Source organism: Nyctereutes procyonoides, unplaced genomic scaffold (assembly GCF_905146905.1).
Source record: "Nyctereutes procyonoides isolate TBG_1078 unplaced genomic scaffold, NYPRO_anot_genome, whole genome shotgun sequence".
Lineage (NCBI taxonomy): Eukaryota > Metazoa > Chordata > Mammalia > Carnivora > Canidae > Nyctereutes > Nyctereutes procyonoides.
Window position 1 is genome coordinate 35,952,534 of NW_026575024.1, and position 26,304 is coordinate 35,978,837.

The 26,304-nt window shown below is 41.0% G+C and overlaps 3 protein-coding genes across 8 annotated transcripts in view; 1 reads left to right on the plus strand and 2 right to left on the minus strand.

Moving 5' to 3' along the window:
- Positions 1 to 96: 96 nt before the first annotated feature.
- On the minus strand, positions 97 to 277 carry LOC129494694 (uncharacterized). Its single transcript, XM_055301619.1, has one exon. It carries the CDS (start codon positions 275 to 277, stop codon positions 125 to 127), a length of 153 nt encoding a protein of 50 aa, XP_055157594.1. The 3' UTR covers positions 97 to 124.
- On the minus strand, positions 97 to 20,407 carry LOC129494672 (uncharacterized). Of its 6 annotated transcripts, none has more exons than XM_055301584.1 (4): positions 19,595 to 19,741; positions 18,030 to 18,159; positions 7,886 to 8,116; positions 6,152 to 6,289 (listed from the first exon to the last, which is right to left on the minus strand). In XM_055301584.1, exon 3 carries the CDS (start codon positions 8,093 to 8,095, stop codon positions 7,904 to 7,906), a length of 192 nt encoding a protein of 63 aa, XP_055157559.1. In that variant the 5' UTR covers positions 8,096 to 8,116; positions 18,030 to 18,159; positions 19,595 to 19,741; the 3' UTR covers positions 6,152 to 6,289; positions 7,886 to 7,903. The 6 variants fall into 6 exon arrangements, with proteins under 6 accessions (XP_055157580.1, XP_055157559.1, XP_055157551.1 ...); XM_055301576.1 differs by having other exon boundaries at positions 18,016 to 18,159; positions 19,595 to 19,740; XM_055301595.1 differs by lacking the exon at positions 18,030 to 18,159 and adding an exon at positions 10,603 to 10,704 and having other exon boundaries at positions 19,595 to 19,727.
- Positions 20,408 to 20,528: 121 nt separating this feature from the next.
- SLX4IP (SLX4 interacting protein) overlaps positions 20,529 to 26,304 on the plus strand; it is a 257,746-nt gene continuing 251,970 nt past the window's right edge. The window contains 1 exon segment of the mRNA XM_055301554.1: positions 20,529 to 20,754. The gene's annotated coding sequence lies outside the window, so the exon portion shown is untranslated.

The following is a 26,304-nucleotide window of genomic DNA, read 5'->3' on the forward strand; positions in this document are numbered from 1 at the left end:
CAGGAATGGAAGTCTTGAACATGTAGTAATGTGGCTATAAAACTAAATAGCTCCAGATTTATGAAGGTAATTAGCATGTAATGACTTAATGACATATTAGTAATTCCAAATATTTATTTTTACTTCATTCTCCAATACTCTGTTGTTTGCCTCTAGATTGAGATTTTACAGATTCTTTTGCAGCCCTCTGTATAAAGTATGTTCCAAGATGGACACCTATGAAAGACACCCCAGCTACAAGAAGCCAGTTCTTTCTAATCCAGCTGGTGTTTTTCATCTCTTCTTTCAATATCAAGCTCAGATTCAAAGACGCTTCTTTCTGTAAGAAATAAAGGAAAAACATTTCAGAGAAGTAATTCCAAACATTTAATAGAATTCAGCTTAATATTTTGATGCTCTGCTCCCTCTTTAGATAAAGGAATTACTAATTGGCACAAGACTCCACAAAATCCACTAACAGTCATTCCTTTGTTCTTCAATGAATCCCTACAAGAAAAAGTACTGATATCTGAATGATTTTGGAATGCAGAACATCATAGCTAGAAAGCTTACAGTAAGGTCATTTGAAAATACTATGCCTCTATAAGAGAAATGCTACATTATAATTCTTTTTTTTTATTTATGATAGTCATACAGAGAGAGAGAGAGGCAGAGACACAGGCAGAGGGAGAAGCAGGCTCCATGCACCAGGAGCCCGACGTGGGATTCGATCCCTGGTCTCCAGGATCGCGCCCTGGGCCAAAGGCAGGCGCCAAACCGCTGCGCCACCCAGGGATCCCGAAATGCTACATTATAAAACTCATTATAAAACTGAGTCTTTAAAAAAAAAAACCCTAATGTTTTTATTCTCTAACATCAAGATTTAATGTTTTTTTCTAGAATTCTGGTTTACTTGGTAACTGTAGGTCTAAACAAAGATACACTTACATCAAACCCTGCTTGTAAATAATTATGAAATAAGAGCACTGTTAGTCTCTTTATAGTAGACACACTCTGTATTGTACAGGCTACCTCTAACTGTATAAATCTGCACAGCACATTGTACCAAAGAATAAGCCATGTCTTTTGGGGGCACCTGGGTGGCTCAATCAGTTAAGCGTCTGCCTTTTCTTTTTTTTTTTTTTTTTAAAGAATAAACCATGTTTTCAATGTTTGGCTAACATCAGAACTAATTTTATACAGTTTTATTTGATTAATCAATGATTGTCAGTTTTAATGTCCTACAACTGAATCCTCTCCAAGACTCTGATTAATGACAGTACATATAAAAACCAGAAGATATGCTGTTTGACAAAGAGAAAAATGGGATCTGATTTGCAATTTGATCTCAAAAGGTCTAAATACCATAAAATGTTAACAGGTGCAACTTCTGCTGGCTTCCTTAACAAAGCTGTAAATAAATTGTGTGCCTTGAGGCATAAAATCCTGACACTTTAATAATGTGTGCAAAAAACATAAAAAATCTCAGGTCATAGACCTTATCTGTTGAGGTTAGGTGCTTTGAAGGTGAAGGTTCAGCCAATTATTATTTTCAGGAATATGATAATTATGCTCATCACTTGGACAGTATTTAGCATAAATAAAACTAATTGGACTACCAGACTACAGTATACCTGAAGTAGATTATGGCATAGTGTGATACAGACCAAAAAGGTGATGTGAAGATGTGCAAAGAGGTGAAGAGAGGGAGGTAGTGTTATTCAAAGTGTTATTTTGGTTACCACTCCTCCCCATTTAAAGGACTGTAACCATGGCAACTGGGCCCAATAAAGGAAAGGCAATGATGGCTAGTTTTCTCCCTGCAATAAAGCTTTGGTCGTCTTTTTTTACAAGATGAGGAAAAAATCTTTCATCTTAAGCCAGGAACAGCCAAGGTACTTAAATATTATTTCAATGGTTATTTTAGATTCAGCAAAATCTGGGACATACGTTTAAATGAAACCTTAGTGAAGTGACTTCCATACATTATTTTACATGATATAGTACAACACAAATCATAAATCATAATGGAAACTGAGACCAATAAAATGATTTTTCTAGTTAAAAAATAATTTTTTTTTCAATATGTTAACAGTGACACGCAACTTTTCAAAAGTGGAATTTGTTAAGTTGGCACCTCTAACAGTCTTGTGGTAGTGAGACCAGTAACCCCATCTTTTGGCTAATATCTCTACAAAATGAGAAAGGAAGAAATCACTGAAAACTGAAAATGCTGGTGACTCCCAAATCATTTTTAGGATGTCAAAATTTGCTAACTTGTGGGTCTAGATCCATATAAAACAAGCTACAATTGAAAGAAATGAAATGAACCAAACATATTCTATAAGGCTGGCCAGTTCCAAAGGCTACCATACATAAACGACTGACTTCCTGGATGCATGGGCTTGGCAGGCAGGCTTTTGCAGTAATGGTAACTTAATTAAAATAACAGTAAAATTTACATGACTGTATTCTGAATTTAGACATACATTATAAATTATGATTTAAAGAAATAAAAACAGGTAAAGTTTTCTCCTAAAAAAAAAGCCAGGTTTCCTTGGAGAAATGGCTGATTCTAGGTTTGAGGTAAGAAACACACAAGGTGAGCTCAGGACTGTTTTTTTGTAAAAAAAATAACATATTTGGGTCATATCGAAGAGCATAGGAAAAAAAGAGGCGTCAACTTGGAGGGCATCCAAGATGGTACAATTTGAGTCATAAAAAGAATATTGATAATAATAGCTTGAGATAATTCAAATAATATGCAAAATCATGAATTCACATTGTCATCAAACCCCAAAACCCTCATTGCTATTAGGGCATCAACTCATTTTTGTAAAAACTGATAAAGAAAATAAAGCAATTATCTTGCTTTTCCTGATAAATGCATTTTGAGGGGTAACTGAATTGCTGATGAGGGAAAGTTGTTCTAGCTCATAAATGGAAAAGGAATGACAGAATTTGAACATCATTTTGCAACCCCTAAGGAAAACCACCTTGATGGCTGGCAAATTACAGCCCATGGGCCATATCCTGCCAACTATTTTTGTAAATAAATTCTTATTGGCTCATGCTCATGTATTATGAATGAATGCTTTTGTGCTACAATAGAAACTTGAGTAGTAGACTGTATGATCTGCAAAGCCTAAAATATTTACTGTCTGGTCATTTATAGAAAAAAGTTTGCCAATGCCTAGACTAGAACAATGATCATAAATAATTTTTTTTTGGGGGGGGGCAGGGTCAAAGGAAGAAAGACAGAATTCCAAGCAGGCTCCACACCCATTATGGAGCCTGTCATGGGGCTCGATCCCACAATCCTGAGATCATGACTTAGCCAAAATCAAGAGTCAGACACTTAACGGACTTGAGCTACCCAGGTGCCTGATCATAAATAAATTTTATAATAGATTTTATAATGGAGAGATTGGACTGATAATGTATTTTATTATTTTTTTGGAAGATTTTATTTGGGCAGCCCCGGTGGCTCAGCAGTTTAGTGCCGTCTTCAGCCTAGGGAGTGATCCTGGAGACCTGGGATCGAGTCCCACGTGGGGCTCCCTGCATGGAGCCTGCTTCTCCCTCTGCCTGTATCTCTGCCTCTCTCTCTCTGTGTCTCTCATGAATAAATACATAAAAAATCTTAAAAAAATTTTTTTTATTTACTTATGTGAGAGAGAGCGTGCGACAGCTCAAGCGAGGGGTGGGGAGGAACAGAGGGAGAGGGACAAGTAGGCTCCCTGCTGAGCAGGACCCAGGACCCTGAGATCATGACCTGAGCCTAAGCCAGAAGCTTAACTGACTTAGCCACAGGTGCCCCATGACGCACTTTAATCTTAGCAACACTGAAAGTGGACTAGATATTAAAGGTGAAACAGTATGGTTCACTAGGATGTATACCATAATAGCACATCTGTGAAGTATTCTTTTTCAAGAAGAAAAAAAGTAAATCAGAGCAGGCCTTCTGATCTAACTACCAGATTACAGGAGATACGGGAGTGAGAAACTCATGAAATGACAAAATGAGGACTCAATCAACCAAATTCAGAATGTGGGACATTCAAAAAGCAGCAGACTGGGAGGGGAAATCTAGTAGTTGAAAAGAGAGAGATAATATCTATCAAATGCAGTATGTGGACCTTGTTTGGATTCCAATTCCAACAAACCACCTATAAAGGAGATTTTTTATTTTATTTTTTATTTTTTTAAAGATTTTATTTATTCATTCATGAGAGACACACAGAGAGAGAGGGAGAGAGAGAGAGGCAGAGGGAGAAGCAGGCTCCATACAAGGAGCCTGACGCGGGACTCAATCCCGGGAGTCCAGGATAAGGCCCTGGGCCGAAGGCAGGCGCCAAACTGTTGAGCCACCCAGGGATCCCCAGGATATTTTTTAAAAGACAAATTTGGAAATAAATACGTGGCCCTGGGTATCCAATGGTAGTAAGTTGTTACCATTAATTTTTTTAGTGTTGATGGGAACATGAACTGGTACAGCCACTCTGGAAAACTGTGTGGAGGTTCCTCAAAGAGTTAAAAATAAAGCTACCCTATGACCCAGCAATTGCACTGCTGGAAATTTACCCCAAAGATACAGATGCAGTGAAACAGCAGGACACCTGCACCCCAATGTTTATAGCAGCAATGTCCACAATTGCCAAACTGTGGAAGAAGCCTCAGTGTCCATCAAACAGGAATGGATAAAGAAGACATGGTTTATATATACAATGGAGTATTACTCAGCCATTAGAAATGACAAATACCCACCATTTGCTTCAACGTGGATGGAACTGGAAGGTATTATGCTGGGTGAGGTAAGTCAATCGGAGAAGGACAAACATTATATGGTCTCATTCATTTGGGGAATATAAAATACAAAAAATAGTGAAAGGGAATAAAGGAGAGAAAATGACTCGGAAATATCAGTGAAAATGAGAACATGAGAGACTCCTAACTCTGGGAAATGAACAAAGGGGTAGTGGAAGGGGAGGTAGGTGGGGGGGATGGGGTGACTGGGTGATGGGCACTGAGGGGGGCACTTGACGGGATGAGCACTAGGTGTTATGCTGTATGTTGGCAAATTGAACTCCAATAAAAAAATATACAAAAAAAAAAAAAGATAGCTTGTGCTATATGAAAAAAGAAATTTTTTTCAGTGTTATAATGCACTTACAGTTGTGTGTGTATTTATCCTTAATGTTAAAGATATACACTGAAGCTTGGGATTTGCTTTAAAATACTGGCAGCAATCAAAATGGGGGTGGAGACGGAAGGATAGATAAAAGAAGACTGGGAGAATATTGTTAAGTGTTAAAGCTGGGTGATGGATAATCAAGAGTCGAATATACTGGGATGCCTGGGTGGCTCAGTGGTTGAGCGTCTGCCTTTGGTTCAGGTCGTGATCCCGGGGTCCTGTGATCAAGTCCCACATCCGGTCCCCTGCTTCTCCCTCTGCCTGTGTCTCTACCTCTTTCTCTGTGTCTCTCATGAATAAATAAATAAAATCTTAAAAAAAGAGTTGAATATACTATTCTCTATTTTGGGGTATGTTTGCAATTTTCCATAATAAAAGTAAAAGTTATGGAGTGCCTGGGTGGCTCAGCTGGTTAAGCATCAGACTTGACTGAGTGACTTTCTTTTTTTCTTTCTTTCTTAGAAGATTTTATTTATTTATTCATGAGAGACAGAGAGAGAGAGAGAGAGAGAGAGGCAGAGACATAGGCAGAGGGAGAAGCAGGCTCCCTATGGGGAGCCTGATGCAGAACTCAATCCCAGGACCCCGCGATCAGGACCTAAGTAAAAGGCAGATGCTCAACCATTGAGCCACTCAGGTGCCCCTCAGACTTGATTTGGGCTCAGGTTATAATCTTCGGATCCTAGAATTGAGCCCTGTGTTGGGAATCTGTGCTCAGCAGGGAGTCTATCTCCCCCTGCTTGTGCACCCCCCCTCGCTAAAATAAACAAATCTTACAAAAAGTAAAAATTAAAAAATAATAAGGTACATATAGCAGTACATTTTTTTTTGATAGAATCAGTATTTAAGTCACAATGAATCTGGTTTAACATTTGCTCATCCCAAACTTGTTTTAGTATCTGATGCTTGACTAGCAGTGTTGATCACTCTAAGACTTCTAAGTGCTGCAACACTGACATCCAAAATCTCTATTTTTACCTTAATGTTTTAGAGGGGATGTTTTCTTTTCTCAATTTTACTTTTCCTCTAGGAATACCTCAATAATATTCCTTGTATTTCTTTTCACAGAAGGAGAAAACAAACCTCAAAGTTTGGCTATAGCAGGCCTCCAAACTCCTAGGACAAGAATTAAAGGGGAAAAAATTATGCCATAAGTAATACACATACACACTATAATACACTATACATGAATTCTCACTCCCTCTACACACGCACACCTATGCACTCTCTCTAATGATTTCATTAGTCTAGAAAAGCTCAGAGATAAAAAAAAAATAAGCATCTAATAAACTCTAACTCCCTGATCATGTCCACTAAAACTCCCTTTATAAACACAAATCTTACACAGAATGTCTTAAGGATACTTTTTTATGAAGCTTCTGATATTTTACTATTTGGCTTTTTATAATAATTGTTTAATACTTTAAGCCATGCTCTTCCCTTTCTCTTTGAGAGAGCATTTAAAAATAAAATCTTGATTTAAAATAATGTAATATTATATCATAGCTTTATCATATGTCAAAATCATAGACCTTTTAAGAACGAGGAAAATCTTACTGAAGTCTTCCTTCTATAAGGAGCTGATCCTAAATTGACCTACCTTATGTCAAAATTTAAAGCACATTATTACTTATCTGAAGGTCAAAAGGTATATTAAGATAGAAAATGCTTCACAATTATAGGGCTATAATTCTCTATTTGGGGCCAGATTAATTTCATAATTCAGAATTTATGGGATTTTAGAAAAATAATATAGTGACTAGTACCCATAATCAAAATACTATAGAGTTTAATACCTATAAGCAATATAATCATAACACTCATAATCAAACATAACAGTATTTCTGCAGTGAAACTAAATATTCATATTGAGTGAAATACAGACTGTAAATTGCCTCATGTGTTAAGATCAAGTTTTGCTACCAAAAGAATTATGACAAAACCTTTTGGATTTTAGAACATTTTAGAATTATACTTGAGGGATTATAATCCTCAATTATGTAACTATATTCTCTTACTTTAGTGACTCAAAAGTAAATTATTTTGAAGCTAAAATATTAGATACAAAAAAATTATAGATATTAAAGAAGGAATACAATTAGTATTATTTGCCTTGGAAAGAAACAGAACAATAAAAATAAAGGAGAGAACTTTTATAAGTTACAGATTTATGTGCTCTGGGATGGATTTATGGCAAGTAGACAACTGCTCTTTTGGACACACCCAAATGATCTTTGCGACACCCTTAATGAAAAGGAAAGGATAAGTAATGGGCTATTCTTTCTCCTTTCATTCAAATGACTCTGCAAGGCAACTGTCAAGGTCTCCATGGAACAAACTTTTCTAGAAGCAAGCGCAGAATAATATTATATCAGTGGGTCATAATAAAAACAGTAGGTAACTTATTACCAACTTTTTCCTCCCAGAGCTATTTTTTTTTTAAAGATTATGTTTCTCGGGGGATCCCTGGCTGGCTCAGCAGTCTAGCACCTGCCTTTGGCCGAGAAGTGATCCTGGAGACCCAGGATCGAGTTCCACGTCGGGCTCCCAGCCTGCTTCTCCCTCTGCCTGTGTCTCTGCCTCTGTGTGTGTGTGTGTGTGTGTGTTTCTCACGAATAAATAAATAAAATCTGTAAAAAAAAAAAAAAAAAAAGATTACGTTTCTCATCATTGGAACATACCATTTGGTTGACCAGATTAAACTGAACTTACCTGAAGATTCCAAGCCTGCTATTTCCCTTGGATGTGATTCTTCGGAGGACATCCAAGTTCCGGATTTTCTGGCTCAGAAACATTGTCCTTATTAGGCATTTGGAAAACAGGGCTGCTCTTGATTCTGTGCCATCCCATATGTATGAGCCCAACTAAAGGTACCATAACAATTAGAACTTTATAGTCTTTCCAGAAGTTCTGAAAACTCATAGTACTTCAGCATCAGTGAACCTAGGAAAGGGTAACAGGTAAAGTAGAGACAAGAACAAAACAACTCCCTTCAAGTTACATCTATGAACTCCTACAAGTAGAATATTGCACTCTAATAAAAGTCAACTATTAAATATTTTGGGGCGCAATATAGTGTAATATTAACTAACAAAAATGGGTATGTTGGGGCAAGCCCGGGTGGCTCAGTGGTTTAGCGCCGCCTTCAGCCCAGGGCATGACCCTGGAGACCCGGGATGGAGTCGCACGTCGGGCTCCCTGCATGGAGCCTGCTTCTCCCTTTGCCTATGTCTCTGCATCTCTCTCTCCTTGTCTCTCATGAATTAAAAAAAAAAAAAAAAAAAAAAAAAAAAAAGGATATGTTGTAGGTTCAAGGGGATAGCAGGAAGTCAGGCTTGAGAAACTTATAAAGCAACATAAACCTTTAGTTAAAGATTGTAAAGGAGCCATATGACCTGCTAGAAAAGCTATAGAAATCTTTGGAAATGCTCATGCATAGATATCATTTTCCTTATATAATTAATCATATATTCTCTGAGCCACAGTAAAATTAGATTTAAAAAAATTACATTTAGTCAGAATTTTAACAGAAGAATCAAATGGTAATCCTTATACATGCACTAAGAATTTAGATTCTGCATTCTGACACACGTGATGGTGTTTCAGCTGAGATTGGGACAGTCATGCATGGATTCCACGTGTAGCAAGTGAACTTTGGCATGCGCTCTGAGGTAGGATGAATTAATGCCATTTCTACTTATGTCCGGAAGCACAGGATTTTAATGTTTACCCTTATAACTAATAACTCTACCCTATAGGGTTTACTGTCTACCCAGTTTACAAAGAGAAATTGGGGCTAGTAGCCTGCCTGGTGTTACAAAGCTAGGTGGTATTTAAAAAGATTCCTTTCCTCTGTCTTGGGTTTGGAAAGCATGGGGTGTGGTCCGGGAAGTCTGTTTTTGATGATCTGTTGGGTTTGGGAACTTGAGTCTGGACAACCTCTAAAAACTCATTATAGGGATCCCTGGGTGGCGCAGCGGTTTAGCGCCTGCCTTTGGCCCGGGGCGCGATCCTGGAGACCCGGGATCGAATCCCACGTCGGGCTCCCGGTGCATGGAGCCAGCTTCTCCCTCTGCCTGTGTCTCTGCCTCTCTGTCTCATTCTGTGTGACTATCATAAATAAATAAATAAAAAATAAATAAAAAAAAATTAAAAACTCATACTTTTTAATTTAAAGGATGCTCATTAGACTTTAGGGGTTAGACTTATGACAGTATGCATGGGCCCACTTTCAGAGTTCCTTTCTGAGCACAGAAAGGCAATAAGGACTACTCCATCAACTAAGGAGTATAACTAAGAATTAGAATTAGGTTCAACTGCATGTATCTGAGTTTCAGTACCATGCAGTCTTTTATGTTACAATAATTTTGTATGAATGCCATTAGAAAAATGTCTGAACAAAACTTTTACTCTTTTCCCTTTTAAGTCAAGATTAAAATATGCTGCTAATGAGTTAAACACCTTAACTGTCTCAGTGTTCTGTGTGTATTAAAAATAGAGGGGTACGTGGGTGGCTCAATCAGTTGAGCATCCGACTCCTGATTTCCGCTTAAGTCATGATCTCAGTGTCGTGAGATCCAGCCCTGTGTGGGGCTCTGTGCTCAGCAGGGAGTCTGCTTGGGATTCTCCCTCCCTCCCTCTGTCCTATGTGCCACTCTAGCACATGTGCTGTCTTTAAAATAAATAAATCTTAAAAAAGAAATAAACAGAAAGCTTAGAGTTATGCCTATGTACACATATCACTTCCAGCATTAGAAACCCTTTCTCCCAGTGTCCAAAATCAATTTTATAAGGACTTTGTTGTAAAACTTAAACTATTATATGGAAAAAATAATGGCCTACTTTGTAACTGAAAGTATTCTATGCCCTTTTCCTGTTCTAAAGTGCTCTTGTGGGACCCTTGGGTGGCTCAGCAGTTTAGTGCCTGCTTTTGGCCCAGGGCATGATCCTGGAGACCCTGGATCGAGTCCTGCATCAGACTCCCTGCATGGAGCCTGCTTCTCCCTCTGCCTGTGTCTCTGCCTCTCTCTCTCTGTGTCTTTCATGAATAAATAAATAAATAAAATATATAAAAAAGATAAAGTGCTCTTATATCCTATATACTTTTTGTAACCTTTAAGGACCATACCTTTTATTGACATACTTATGTTCTGTCTCTGGAGAAAGCCAATCACAATGAACTGTATCATTAAATTTCACTGTGAAGCCCACTATACAAAATGCCTTCAATTTGAAGATACAATAAAACCCTTCGTGATTTGGGGTAATGAGGAAGAACTATAGTAGGGACTACTTCATAGAGGGAAAGAGAGACAGGCTGCCCCAGTTAACTGGCTTGTGTTGACAGATTTGATATTTTGTCCACAAAATACCTTCAATGAAAGGTTTCAAAGATATCGTCATTCATATCTAGTCTCATCAATACTTACGGTGACTCCAGCAACTCTGACACTCTCGACATGAGGTTATCAGGACACACTACTTTTAATGGATGGCATCTCTTCTATTCACGGTTTACTTCTCCCTGATTACTAACATAATTCAGTATTTATCAGATTTTTCTTGAATTATAAACTTTTAGGGAAACAGTTTACAGAAAAGAGAGTTGTTTGTATAAAAGAATAAAATAATAAAGTTGGGACAGATAACTCAATAACTAAAATTCAGAACCAATTAAATAAACTACAATCTGTAACAGCAATGTTTGGGAAAGTGTACAGAATATTCTCTCCATGTAGAACACAATGTGTGATGATGTACCCGTGAACTTTGAGAAGAGTCTGGATTAGCATCAAGTTAGCGTACATTTAATGACTCCTTGGGTCATCCAAGGGTTAAGGACAAAGGAGGCATTCCATTTTATTTACATAAACTTTGTGTTTGACAGTCTATTATTCATTTCCATTAGGATAACTTAAGGGTCTATGTATCTTTTTCTACACTTAGGCTTAGTTAAAACTGGGAATTATTATCTATTTTGGTTGAAAACTCATTATTGGCCATTGTCACTGAGGTCCTGTTAACAGGCTTCCTGGTTAGCAATTAATGTAGACTGATCTAATGATTAATTGCTTTAATGTTTATGCAACATCTACATGCCCCCATTTCCTCTATATCTCATATATTGATTTGGCTAATGGGAGTGAGAGGCAGGTAACTATTTTCCAGTAATTATTCTGTTGTACTGAGATGCTTGGAAAACTATCAGGATCAGGATGATAGGGCTTTTAAATTTACATAAAAATACTACCACACTGTATACCTAATAGTCCATCTCCATCAAACCAGATGGAACTAGCAATCTTTTAAAATTTGGTACAGAAACTTTAATCTCCTTCATTTCTTTCATATAATAGCTTTCCAGCAATCATATGTATCCAATTGCCTGAAGAACCCACTTCCCAGGACAAAACACATTAGACTTTATTAAGTAAAGCTCATTATTAGTTTTAAGAAAAAAAAACAACAGACTTTTGAAATTTGACATTCAACCTGGAAGTGAGGTGATATGCTCCTTATTTTGTGCCTATCTTCTTGTGAAGCTTTAACATACAATCAAATATATTTTGGTGATAAAATTTTAACAATTTTTCTTTTTTCAATTCTTCTGTGGGATTTTTTCAAAATGAAAAGTAGCATCCTGCCATTTCTAATATAATATAGGCTTGCTTTTTATTTATTTATTTATTTATTTATGATAGGCACACAGTGAGAGAGAGAGAGGCAGAGACACAGGCAGAGGGAGAAGCAGGCTCCATGCACCGGGAGCCCGACGTGGGATTCGATCCCGGGTCTCCAGGATCGCGCCCTGGGCCAAAGGCAGGCGCCAAACCGCTGCGCCACCCAGGGATCCCTAGGCTTGCTTTTTAAAGTTAAAAAATATAGGGCAGCCTTGGTGGCTCAGTGGTTTAGTGCCACCTTCAGCCAGGGGCATGATCCTGGAGACCTGGGATCGAGTCCCACATCAGGCTCCCTGCATGAAGCCTGCTTCTCCCTCTGCCTGTGTCTCTGTCTCTCTCTCTCTCCCTGCGTCTCTCATGAATAAATAAATAAAATCTTTAAAAATTAAAATTTGAGAAAGCTCAAAACGTCTGTCATCTTTACATGCTGTTTTAATAATCTTTTCTTGCCTAAGAATATAAATCTTCATTATTTTTGATAGCTGCATAGTTTTTGATTGTATGCAGATAAGCTAATTTGATAGATCTCTGATGGACAGAAATTTGAGATTTGTCTCAATGTTAAAATTTATTGCTAAATGTGCTATGGCAACAAATATTCTTGAAAATATTCCAGAGTCCTTGCTTATAGTCCCTATATGCTGCTTCTCAGGATAACATAAAGAATTATCAGATTTTTTCATCAACTCATTTTCCAAATGAATTTATGACATTTTTAAAACCTTGACTTTTACAAAGTCTCATAGTATTCCTGAGCAGAAGGGATACTGAGATTCAGTTTGGGAAATGGGAAATTAAGCTAAATACAACTTCTCTTGAGATAGTCCTTCCCTCAAAACACCTGGCAAGTCATTGCAAGTGAGATAGAGCTCTTTTACTGACAGGAGAGATTCCTGAGTCTGAAACAAAACAAGAATGCACTCAAAATGATCAGATTTGATGAACAGTAACAGGCTGGTCCCTGAAAATAAGGAAGTCCTTCCTGTTTATTCATTGAGCTTTACAAGTTTGCCTGGAGTGAAGCAACAGAAATGAGAGCAGAATGATTTTTCCTCCTCCTTACCCAACTTTGGTGGACCTGCAACTGCCTTTCTCTTATCTTTTCTGAATCTTCTTTAAGCGCACTTTTAACAAACCAAGAAAGCATGGGACTCTTGGAAAGATGAGAGAAAGGGAGAGAATAGAAGTAAAATTACTAAGTTTAGGTCAAGTAAAATAGCATGTATAGTTTTATTGATTGAAAGGCCTTTCGTTAAATTTAAAATACATTCAGAGGCAATCTTAACACAGATAATGCTTTTAAATACTCTAATCTTGCATTATTCCAAAGGTTTCTCATTTTTTCTCATTTTGTTTTCATAGCAGTTTTATGAGGCCACTTCATAAATGAGGAAACAATAAATGATTGATTCCAAGATTACTTTCAGTTAATTGTGGGACTCAGCTTGGATTTTGGAGTCCTAAAATCTTGGCTGGTATTCTTTCAGGCCATTTTCAAAAGTCAAGAATTAGTGACCCAGCTTTGGCAGTAGAGTTAATCAGAATTTTCAGTGCACGATGATGGACAAGAAGAACATTCTGAGTGCATCGTGCTCACTTGTAAGAGTCACCGAGATCAACTATCCTAATGCATTAAGCCTGACATGTTTTTCTGATTCTCATGTCAGGTATGTAAGAGGTTAACACTGGTCTTGTGCCAACTTATCCAAAATTAAGAGTCTATATCCTGCAAATACACATCTGTGACCTACTAATAGTTCAGATTAGCTGTGCTAATTTTAGTTCAGTTTTCTTTAGCTTAATTCTTAGTATAGAATGAACAGCAAGAGTTAATGAACAAAATGGGGAGAAGCTTGCTTTATCTCCTCCACCTTAATAAAATATTGTAATCTTCTGAGTACATATAAATAAAAAGGCCAAGAAAGGAAAACACAGATATATTACTTCAGACCACAAATAGTATCTCAAGTTACAGTATTTCTGTATCTAAAGTAGCAACTCTCCCTCCTTCTACTATGTATTACAGGAATTATCTCTTCAATTTCTACCGCTAAGGCCTCTGACAGGCTTGCTGCAGCTTGTCACATCCAAGCTAAATGAAGGTTTCTGGGTGACAGAACAGGACAGTAAGGCAAAGGACCAAAAGGCAATGAAGCTTCCTACCAAATCCTAAACAGCCTGGCTCTAGATGTCAGTTTACTCTTTCTGTGTAGCATCATGTCAATTACAACCATCAAGTTTTGTTACTGGCCATCTCTAAATTAGGCCTACAGCAACCTAGGTCCAAGAAATATTCTGTAAAAGGTCATCACTTTGTCTACCGGGCTTGCTGAGTGCCATCTGCTGGTCTTTTGGACACAATGTAAGGTAGATTCTAATTCAGGCTTTCATTACCGCTCTGCTTAAAAGTATTTGAAAAATAATCGATTTTTAAAAACTTCCACCAAAAGTAATTTAAATGTGAAGAGGACATTAGACAGAATGTTAAACAAACAATTAGCCCAGATCTTGTAATTGTATGTGATGAAGTTTACTGGAGCTGTAGAAGGCCTTTTCTTTTACAATGATAATGGTGGCTTTAGTTATTTGGGAAATCTTCATTTCTGAACTCCAATCTCTGACATCAAAAATATCCTCAGTTTTTAATATGGCAGTTTAAATGTTGGCACTTTCTGTGTATACATTTGAAATTTCTGTGTACTGTCTTCATGCTTATTCAACTGACTGACATATTAGGGATCAAGAGTTTCTTTTTTCCCCCCTTTTCTATCTGTATCATCAAAAATAACAGTTTTGCTGAATTTTCATCTTGTAAAAACACACACACCAAATACATTACTATCAGCTCTTGGAGAACTGAGTGGATCATACCCAAGTTCTAAAGTTTCTATTTGGTAAAATCCTACCATAGTTCTCCCCACTCCCAAGGTCGGCTTGACCTACACCCAGTAGCTACTGTGCTTATAGCACAGCTGGTCTAGAACACAGTGAAGGTCAACCGTTATGTATTTTATGGTCTCTACTACCTCTCCCACCATTGATGTGAATTCAGTGTCTTTATAAATAAATAATATACTGAAAGCATCACAACTTATATGGGAGCTTTACTAATTGTTGGCAGCCCAAAATTTGAACAGTGAGTGAGTGATTAGGTCCTAATGAAAAAGAAAATCAGTTTACTTCAGGCTGTGTATCAGAAAGGTTGTGTTGTTGTTTAGAGTTTATACCTAAGTACACTTAAACTTTATATTCCCTTGCTGTTTTTACAACTGGCTGCCATTTGATGCTGAGGAAGGTCGGGGAAGGGGAGTGCGTATCACGCTGAAAGGCAGATTGTTCCAGATCAAGTGTGCAGTTAACTGGCCCCTTAGGGCTACAGCAGTGACCACATACCCCTAGTTAGCTCTGAATCCCTAAAAGAGCGATTTCTATTTTCATCATTTTCAAGAGTTCTATTTTACTCTGCACCTGTTTCTGCAGCTAACCTCATGGCCAAAAGAAATTGTGGCTACTGGGTATTAGCACTCTGAGCTTCCTGTCTCACATGTAAAACTGATCCATCTCAGCTCATCTTACGCTCCTTCCTGCTACTCCATTATCCCTCTTACATCTCCCACCTCCTACTTATAATGGGTCTTCCTCCTCTGCAAAACCTGACCATTTTTCCCCATCGAAGAGCCCAAACAAATTTCCTAAAGCAACTGCCCTTTCCCAGTCTCCCTTCCAGCTACTATGCACACGGATTCCTTTCAAATAATGAATCCTTTCCTAGGGTCACTTCCCACTTCCATCTTCAAACTCAAGTAATCTGCTTTTGTTCTCCACTCTCCATGGAAACTGCTCTGTGAAGATCACCAATCTCTCCCTTACTTGATCTCTGAAGCATTTTGATGTGTTCCAGGAACTCCCATAAGTACCTGGGACTCTGGTCTGTTCCTTGTGAGTCTCCTTTAATGGCTCCTCGGTTTCTATCCACCTATTCACCCTCATCAAAGATCTGTTCTCAGTCGTCTCTGTCTCTTCCCTGTGTCCGTTCTCTGGGTGGTCTCACTCACATCCACAGCTCCTATTATAGCACATCCATCCATCAATGTTGGCTGCACCTTCATCTCCAGCTCACGCACATCCAACTGCTACTGTTCACCTCTACCTGTACCCACAAACAGTCTAAACTCATTTCACATAAATATGAATCCTCTTTCATTCCCAAACTGCTGTTCTACCTCTATTAACTATTTTGGTTAAAAAACAAAAACAAGGGATCCCTGGGTGGCGCAGCGGTTTGGCGCCTGCCTTTGGCCCAGGGCGCGATCCTGGAGACCCGGGATCGAATCCCACATCGGGCTCCCGGTGCATGGAGCCTGCTTCTCCCTCTGCCTATGTCTCTGCGCCTCTCTCTCTGTGACTATCATAAATTAAAAAAAAAAAAAAAAGATTTAAAAAACAAAAACAAAAGCATTACCTACTAAGCCTTTCGAATTCAAAAGTCTGGATATAGTGGTCTCTGCCTTTTCCTTGTATTCCTCATCAAGTCAGCACCCAGTCCTGCCATTTGACATGATAATCTCATATAACCTCTCCCCACAGTGATAGTCCAGACCCTCATCACTTCACGTGATGTCCCTGCTTATAATCTCAAAGTGTGGTCCCCTCATCAGTAGCATTAGCATCATCACCTTATGAGAAAGGCAAGTTTTTGGGCCACCTCTGACCTACCAAATCATAAACTCTAGGGTGGGGTCCAGTAATCTGTGTTTTTTAAGTTAAAGTTTGAGAACCACTGTTCTCTTTTGCTCCTCCCTAAATATTCTCCAACCATTTAACAGCCATCTTGCAAAAAACCCAAATCTGGTTGTTTATGCTTTGCTTAGAAGCGATTAGTGATATTTTTTATTTGAAGGTGAAATCTAAATTTCTTAGTACAGCACCGAAGCCCACCAGGATCTAGTTTCTATTTACCAGTTTTCAGAAGGTAAAGGACAGCAAATCATTTTAGTAAGAAGGCACTGCTGGGTAGTGCGATTAAGGGGATGAACTGTGGAATCCTATTGCCTGAGCTTTCAATCTCCACCTCAGCACTTCACAACTAGCTTGACTTTGGAAGAGTCCCTTAATCTCACTATGCCTCAGTGTCATCATCTGTAAAATGAATGCAATGATGACTTCCACATCACAAGGTTGTCGTGAAGTAAATACATTTGTGCCATTTAGTCTGGACTCCGTGATTAGCTATTGTTCATTTTCATTATTTCAAAAGGAACAGAGCCAGCCTAGAGTATAGCAAAAACAGGAGAGGACAGGAATGCTTGACTAAGGGAAGCCGTCCCCACAAAGGAGGCCTGCTTCACTGGCAGTTTCAGTTAGTCTAGATGTGAATAAAACTACCCCGGTTCTGATGAAAGAACTTCCCAGGTTTCTGGGGCTATTTAGATTAGAGGGAGGTAGAGCTGTAATCAGATTCTAGGATGTTATAGGAAAGGTAACTCCTGAAATGTTATGTTACTTAACAGCAAAGGAATTAAGTAATGATGGGAATTGAATTCTAACCACCAAAAATTAGTTATAATCTTGGGCAAATCACTTCTCTTCTGCCTCAATTTAATAGTCTGTAATACTGGCTACATTATGAAGATCACTACATATATATATATATATATATATATATATATATATATTTATGGCTTAGTACAGGGTCTGGTACGTGGGAAGCACTCGACACATGGCAACTATTACTATTGGAAAGATATTATCTTTAATACAAATTAACAGAAATAGGCATCTCTGGAGATTCTGACCAAAGCAATAGTGTATTATCATTTAATATTTCCATTAATATTTGGTTGTAATTTATAAAACTGAAGAGTATTGTGGAGACAGATCCCAAAACAGTGTTTCTATCACTTGGGCTTATCAATTTTCACGTCCAATACGTGCGAGATTAATTCTATCCAAATGTCTATTGGGTACTATGGACCCATTAGGCTGGGTGAGGGTGGGACTACTGTAATGAATAAGGCATGGCTCCTGTCCTCAAAGAGAAAGCTTGGGAAGAGAAAGGCACGATCCAAATAAAACATGATTACCTGCTGTATGCGAGCAGGAACCCCCCCCCCCCAAAACAAGAGAAAACAAAACAAAACGGTAGAGATTAAAAGTCTTTACCAAAAGTCACTGACTTTTCAAAACTTCTGGACCTCTCAGTTTCTCCTCTATCTTCCTCTGAATTAGTTCCCATCTATTTTTACGTACTCCATCTTTAGTCATAGCAGGGAGTCAGCGTGTATGGGAACCAGTAACAGCCACCCACTGTAACAGAAGGTAGCAGCCATTTGTTTTCTGTTGTACTCTCGGGGCAGAGCAAAAAGCGGAGTATCTTCCCCCACCTTGTCCTGCACAGGGGAGCTCATTCTCGGGCTTCAGCTGTAATTCACGCGTCACCTACCCAGCCTTTTTCTGAGCACCCACTCTCAATTCCTTCCCTCTCCCACACCCTTTACTCCCTAACACATCCCACCACTGCCTTCAAAGCCCTACTGTTGTGGGGGAGTGCTGTGCCCATCGCAGCCACCCCGATCCCCTTTAAGGACGAAAGGGATTATTTCCCTAGCTCTCGGGACTGCGGAGACAGCCCTCGGTTGCCAGCCCCCTTCCGGGAATGACCTGGTAGAAAAGAGCGTTAAGTCTCCCCTCCTTTTCAGTACAGCAGGCATCCAATGACCACCCAGGTGGACCCCAGGGCCACAGTTAACGTTCCCTTGGGGCTGCAGCGCAGCTTGACTTTTTCTATCCACCAATTCCTGCTCCCTTTATTCCTTTGTGAGACCCAAACGAGTTCTTCCTAATAAACGTCCCACCCACAAATCTCCTCTTTGGAGCCTGCTTCCCAGGGAACCCAACCTCGGATAATCCGGGAACATCTTGGCTCGTTATCAGAGTACTTGTTTATGGTCTCTCCTCCCATCGCTAGGATACAAGCTCCAGGGGGGTCAGGGACCGTGTCTGCCTTGATCACCGCCGAATCTGCCAGCTCAGCACACTGCCACCAATATACATACACATGGGAGCATGGGCACAGATGGGCAAGGTCAGTGAATGAGTGACTGGATCCGACTGCCGGACTGAGAGCCTCCGACACAGCAACAGTATCCGGGCCTGGCCCTCCTCGAGAAAAAGGTGCACCTGGCCCAGGGGGCCTCCACCTCTAAAGGATTTCCGTCCCCATAAGGGCAAGTCCGCGGAGCCCAGCTTCTGCCTTCACACAGCGGGCACTAGCGACCAAGCGGCGCACACTTCTGACGCCCAGGTCCTCGTCCGGTGGCCCCAGCCCCGGGCCGACCCGGGCACGCAGCGCCCTCGGCCTGCGAGGGCGTGGCCGGCAGTCACGCGCCCCAGCGAGCCGGGGCTTTCGCGGGAACACCGCCTCCATCTCCTGGGCGGGGTGGCCGCGCAGACGCGGGCGGGGGCGGGGGCGGGGGCAGTCTGCGCCCAGAACTCTGCCCTCTGCGGGGTCGCTCCCATCAGCAAACACGGGCTGCGGCTCCGTTCAGTGTCGCTCTTCAGTTTCCTAAGAAGCCGGCCCCCTCCCCGCCCCCTCCCCGCCCCCGCCCCCGCCCCCAAGGATCCTTCAGCGAAGACACCAGTGACCTTCCCGAGATGGGGTGGGAGGCACCAACAAGTCCACCTCCCCTCTCTCCGGCCAGGCAGAAAGCAGGTTTTCCACCTGAGGTGCCAGCGCTCTCACCTGCCCGCCAGCCGCCGAGCCTCCCTAGGCCGCCGCCGCCAGCCGGCCCCAGAGGCCGGGCCCCACGCAGCCGCCGCAGCCGGTGCTGGTAACCAGCGCTCGGCGCGCGGACACGGAGCATGCGCGGCGCTGGGTGGGCGCGGGCGCAGGCGCGGGCGCGGACGCGGGGGCGGGCGCTGCTCCCAGGCCGCTCCTCCGGGTTCTCGCGAGGTTCTCAGCCCAGAAAGCCTTCGGCCGAGACCGGAAGGGGCCGGGGGCGGCGCTTATTCGGTGTTCGTCTCAGCAAATGAGTCGAAACTAAGGAATTTAAATAACATCAAGTGGACCTGTCAGGGCCCAGAGTCTGCCTAGTGGCGCGCACTTCAGAGCTATTATTGAACGAATGACAAAGTAGCCAACGGCTTTCCGCCGCCCGCGCTTCCGAGGGCGCCCGACTCGTCGTCAGGCGCCAATTCCCCGCCCTCTTTTACGCCTGCCTCCAAAGCCGGGAGAGAAGGACTCGCTCGTCACCGCCTCCCTGGATCGGGCTGGAAAGCGGACATGCGCAGTGAGAGCCCGTCGCCCTCACGGAGCTTTCGCCCTGAGCTGAAAGCCACTTTTGCTTTCCGACCTTTTTAATGACCTAACTCTTGTGCTAGTAGTTTCCCGGTATCTAGAAGCTCTGTACCACAGAAACGCGTATTCCCCGCCCCCTCCATCGCCTCCGCTGTCTAGCGCTAGGGGTAACCGCGACTCATTACCTGCCAATCATACGGCGTTCCTAGTCTCCGAATAGCCAGTCTTTTCCGCCATTTTTGTTTTGGGCCCTCCTTGAAAAACGGGCGGAGGCCATTTTTCTTTGGGGTAGATTCCTCGCGCTATCCGGGGCCCCTCGCGCAGCGTTTCGCCATCTTGGGTGCTGGTTTTGGCTTCCGGCCGGCTGTGAGGCCGCCCCGTTCATCTTGTGTTTGGGCGGCGGCTGCGTTTTTACCAACGCACGGGGAGACCCCGGGGAAAGGGGAAGTAAGGCCGAAGCTTGAGTCCCCAAAGCATCTGAAGGTGGGCTGGAGAGCCTGCTCCCTGTTGAGTCTGAGTTCCTCAGCCGAGTACTACTACATCTGTGACCCTGGACACTAACAAAACTAATAAAAGCCCGAACCCAAACCCTGCTACTATCCTAGGTAAGAACCTGGCACTCCGCACAAGCGAAGGTGTTCTTTCCCTCGAGCTGTTTGCTCATCTCTCTCCCTTTGGGTTTTTTTTTTTTTTTCCTTTTTTGATTTTTGAGCTTTTTCTGAGTTCTTTCCCCTGTGCTGCCACCTTTTTTCATTGTTTCCAAGTGCTAAAGAGTCGTTAACATAAGAGTGTGGAAAACCTGGGCGTAAAAGTGGAAGTGTAGGGGTCTGGAGATTTTTTTTCCCTAGGGAGAAATGGAGTATGGTGAATGGGCCAGGTATTTGTATCAACCTGTGGCTGCCCACAGCCGTCTGTGCACATACAGTCTCTTCTCAATCTTTTTTAAGTCACGACCTAAGTACGAATGGTGTTGGTACGTACTGCCCGGCCATTCACGCATTCCCTGCGTTCAGGGAGAACCCGCGGTGTGCTCGGCCACCGGGATTCTGCAGGAGACCAAAAGAAAACCAACCAACCAACCCTCTTCTTTCACGGAGTTTACAGTCTAGCTGACCTGGGCAAGGAGCAATATCCTGTGATTGTTTGCGCTGCCGGACTGTGACGGGTATCCCTTTGCTTCTTCCTGGGTCTCCTCACCTTCCTTTTTTTCTGTACTAGGGATCAGCTGACACTTAGGTCTTCGGTCCCCCGTGCCATCACATTTGTAGGCCAGGTGGCTAATTTCATGACCGATTTTCAGGTTACTTAGTGTCTTGCTCAAAGTGCGGTTCACCGACCGGCATCACCTGCGAGCCTCTTAGAGACTGTAGCGCCAGACCCCACCTCAAGACCCACTGAATCGGAGTCTTTTCTATCGAGTGGACCTTAAAATTCAAGGAACGTTAATTCAGAACAGGAACTAGAGAATGTCTCTTTTCAACATGTGTTTCTTGATTTCTCCCCCCTCCCCTTAAGATTTTTATTTATTTATTGGTGAGAGACACACAGAGAGGCAGAGACCTAGGCAGAGGGAGAAGCAGGCTCCCTGCGGGGAACCGGATGCAGGACTCCTCCCGGGACACGGGGATCATGACCTGAGCGACCTGGGCGGAAGGCAGAGGCTTAACCACTGAGCCACCCACGTGCCCCTCAACCTGTGTTTCTTAGTTAACGATAGATACATCGTCAGTTGATTACATGTTTTACACGCAGTGGACCATACGACATGTTTTCCTGGGTTTTTCTTTTTTACTTTTTTTTTTTTTTTTAAATTATTCGAGAGTGGAAGACCAAGAGAGAATCCCAAGCAGGCAACAGGACCAGTGTGGAACCGGAAGCGGGGGGGGCCCCCTCTAAGAGTCCTGAGATCATGAACTGAGCCAAAATCAAGGGTCTGCTGCTTAACGGGGCTGAGCCACCCAGGAGCCTCTTTCCTGTGCTTTTAGTCCATCAACTTGATGTCAGGGTACCAATTTAGCATTCTAAAAGGTTGAGGATTTGTCAGCCTGGCCTATTATCAATGTAACTGTAGTCATGGCAACACCTTTGCACATATTTTACTTTTAATTTATTACAAGTTGAATTCAAAAGCCTGCATGTTTTCAGCAGTTCAGTATTGACTTGGAAAACCTCGGGCCCTTTTATTCCCCTTGTTTTTTTTTTTTTTTTTTTTTTTTTTTTTTTTTTTTGCCATCTTGCTCTCTTCTGTCTTCCTGTAATGAGAAATCCAAATCTCACTTGTCTCAGGAATTCTCAGTCCTGCTTCTGAAAGTGGGGATGGTGGGATGGGGTAGGAGCAGCATCATTCCCCTGAATTTCCTTGTATTGTTTTATAATCCTAGCCACTGTCTTCTAGGCAACCACTCATTTCTCTGTCACCATAGATGTCACTATAGATAAGTTTGCATTTCTTGGCTTATCTAAAAGGAATCTTAGAGTGCTGGTTTTTGGTGGAAGTTGGAAGAGTGGCTGGTGTCTTTTCAGGATTGAGAGCCTTCTTTGTTGCAAGTATCAATAGTTATTTCTTTTTAATTGCTAGGTAGTATTCTCTTGCTAAATATACTGTGATTTGTGTACACATTCATCAATTGAAGGACTTTGAGGTTGTTTTTATTTTCACAGTACCCCTTTTCACATTGCTTTGTTCTCCAGCTTATTGGGATTGCGGGAGGGGGGAAAAGTCCAATTATTTTGTGTGTCCATGCCTTCTATATATACTGAACAGAGGATGCCAGTGGTAAAATGGGTATGTATTGGGATTTTTTACCTTTGCGTCAGTTTATGAATTAATGTTTTATGAAACGTGTTATGGTTTTTTATTTTTTTTTTAAGATTTTATTTATTTATTCATGAGAGACACACAGAGAGAGGCAGAGACACAGGCAGAGGGAGAAGCAGGCTCCACGCAGGGAGACTGATGTGGGACTCGATCAGTCCATCCGGGAACTCCAGGATCACGCCTTGAGCGGAAGGCAGACGCTCAACCACTGAGCCACCCAGTCATCCCTGTGATGGCTTTTTTAAAATGCAAAATGCATGCGTTGACTTTTCAGTGGGTTGTAGCTCTTGATATGTACCTGCCTAATCATTTTAAACTGTGTTAAATCTTTAAAGCCTACTCTTTGTATATTACTTTTTGGAGATTGAAAATGATAACGGATGCACACTAGGAAACCTGCCCACTAGGTAACAGAGTAGACATCTAAGTGGAGAGTACCACTCATTTAGTGTTGGTATGGGTACATTTCTAAAGTTTTTGCTTCTGTTACAGAAAGGCAGTGTCTCCTGGTTATTATGGTATTGACGTTTTGTGCTTGAATAAATCAGAGCTGGTAACTAAGATTGGGTTTGACTTACGTTAGTTATAGGATAATATATAGAATTTGCTGTTACAACATCTTGGACATTTAAATTCATTTGTGTCCCTATGTTGATTCTCTAGGTAGAAAAGGTTGAATTTTTTGTTTTGCAATTAAAAATTATTTTTAGGGATCCCTGGGTGGCGCAGCGGTTTGGCGCCTGCCTTTGGCCCAGGGCGCGATCCTGGAGACCCGGGATCGAGTCCCACGTCGGGCTCCCGGTGCATGGAGCCTGCTTCTCCCTCTGCCTGTGTCTCTGCCTCTCTCTCTCTCTCTCTCTCTCTCTCTCTCATAAATAAATAAAAATTTTAAAAAATTATTTTTAAATTTGTTTATGGTAAAATTCATTCTTTCTGGTATACACTTTCATGAATTTTGACCAATGCACTGAGTTTCATAACCACAGCGTCAGTCAGAATGTAGGACAGTTCCGTCATATCCCTTCCCCTGCCAAATCCCCTCCTGCTGCTCTCTTAGTAACTCTACCCCAAAGGAGCAACCAAAGAAAGATATGCAGTCCATCTCTATGGTTTTCATGTTGAAAAGATTAGATTTTAAGACAATTACATTAATGATTATCAGAAGGTTTTTTTTGTACTGTGAAGGTGACTGGAAAACAGTTGTTATCAGGGTGGGACTTGGGATACGAAGTGGATTGCTTAGTTGCTCTTTATGCCTGCAATGTTTATAATGATTATGGTTAATAGAGACTGAGTAACTGATGGAAGAAAGTTAGAGTTTGAAGGCACGGGTCAAGAAAGAATTCTTGAGTCATCTTCGTGCAAAAGGTGATTTTATTAAAGCACAGGACAGGACCTGTGGACAGAAAGACCTGCCCTGGGGTCTTAAGGAGAGGCCCATTATATTCTTTCAAGTTGGTAGGGGATTAGGGACAGCATAAGTCTCTCAGGTATTTTGGAAATAAGGTTTCCAGGATCCTGAGGGGACTACCTATTGTTAGGAAAAAGTCATTTATTACCATTTAGTAAAAACTCAGTCATGAGATTCTTCAGATGTCTATCAGTGGGTCATATGTTGTAGGATGATTGCCAACATCTATCTTTGTTGGGGGGCGGGGAGGGTAGAGATAAAGAGAGATTCCAAAAGGAATTTTTATATGTTAAAGTAGACTTACTGGTTCCTGGGGTTCATGCTAAGATTGCCTTTTGCCTTTCGCAAAGTGTCAACATCAAGGCAGTTGAGCCTCTAGAGGAAGGTCACTCTGCCTGTTTTGAGGACTTGTCAATGGGCTGTTGGTAGTAAGGAAATTTAATAATTTCTCTTCTGCCTTTGTTTCCCACATCACAACCACTGATGTCTCAGGAACTCTGCAGGTATTGCCTATCAGATCTTATGTAGTTCTGAAAGGATCTCTAGGTAGACACTCATTTATTATCCCACTTCATAGACAAGAAAACAGAAAACTTAGAGTAATTGAATAACTTGTCTGAAGTCATAGAGTATGACAGGATTTGAAGAGGCAGATTTGAATGCATCTCTCTTTTACTAGAGCCTGAAGACTGCTCACCCCATGAGCAGGTGCCAGTATCTATTTCTGACAAAGGATTAAATAAAAATTAGATCTTGCCTATTAGGGAAGCATCCTATGCCAGGACCAGTGAGGATTTTCTGTGGGTACAGCAGGAAATAAGGGGCCCAGATCCTGGGCTAACTGACTGGTTGAAGGGTGTAGAGGGACTGAAAGATAAGACTGTTCTGTGGAATTATTTTTGATAGGGGGTTTCAGTATTTGACTGACATTTAAAGACAAGGAAAAAAAAGTCCAAATGTTTTTGTCAGTTGCATTATCCTCCTCCTACTGTTGGAGACTCCCTGTTTGTCTTTTGTTTTCCTTTTTTACAAGCTGATTTTGGCATTCAAAATTACCATAGGAATAATAGGAAAAGCTAATTCTTTCTTACGATGAAGTTGCCTTCTTAAGCTTTATCTGAGTTGTCAACAGCAAGATCTTTGCTCGTTTGTCGATTTCCCTTGGTATTTTGTTAAAGTTTGTGATTCCTTCCTTGATACTGTTTTTTGGTTTTTGTGTTTTTGTGATTTTTTTTTTTTTTTTTTTTTGGTGATAAAAGTAGATTGAATGGGCAGGAAATGAAATTATTTCTTACTCTTGAATTATAGTTGTTCCTTTAGGTGTCCAGGGCCTTTGTTGTTTTTCTGTTTCTGCTCCTATAGTTAGCAAAACCTTTTTAAGATGAGAAAAGGAAGTATAATAATTTTCTTGATAAAATTTGAAATCCAGAGATTAGAAACCTAAAGTTAATTTCTAGCCTTCTTAATCTGGAGTAGTTGCTTTGGTTTATGACACAGGCCAGCAAATGTAAAAAGAAGACAAATGTGAACTTCAGAGTGCCTTGGATTTTCCCACAGTATAATCTAGAAGGTCACTGACTTTCTTTATTAGCGTTTATCTCTGCTGTGTATTTAAATGACAGGACAATCATGTGATAATGTTTAATCTACTTCCATTCCCTCCCAAAACTAATTTTCCTAAGGATCTTAGGATCTTTTCGTCTCTATGAAAAAGACATTAATGCACACATATTTTTGTTAGGGTCATACTCTATCAAAGTCTCCTCTTTATGAAAAGAATGCTTGTTTTCAGGCTAGAGAAAGTGGGCTTGAGAATGCGGAATAGACAATGAGATGTTATTTGTAAGATTTATAATATACCCTAACTTCTCAGGATACTTATGTAAATTATGTTTTCAGATATTTGGAAAATTTATCTTCTTGGAG

Bases quoted from the DNA above. Each gene is read 5' to 3' on its own strand.
- LOC129494694 (XM_055301619.1), bottom strand. From the start codon at position 277: ATGAAAAACACCAGCTGGATTAGAAAGAACTGGCTTCTTGTAGCTGGG.
- LOC129494672 (XM_055301605.1), bottom strand. From the start codon at position 8,095: ATGAGTTTTCAGAACTTCTGGAAAGACTATAAAGTTCTAATTGTTATG.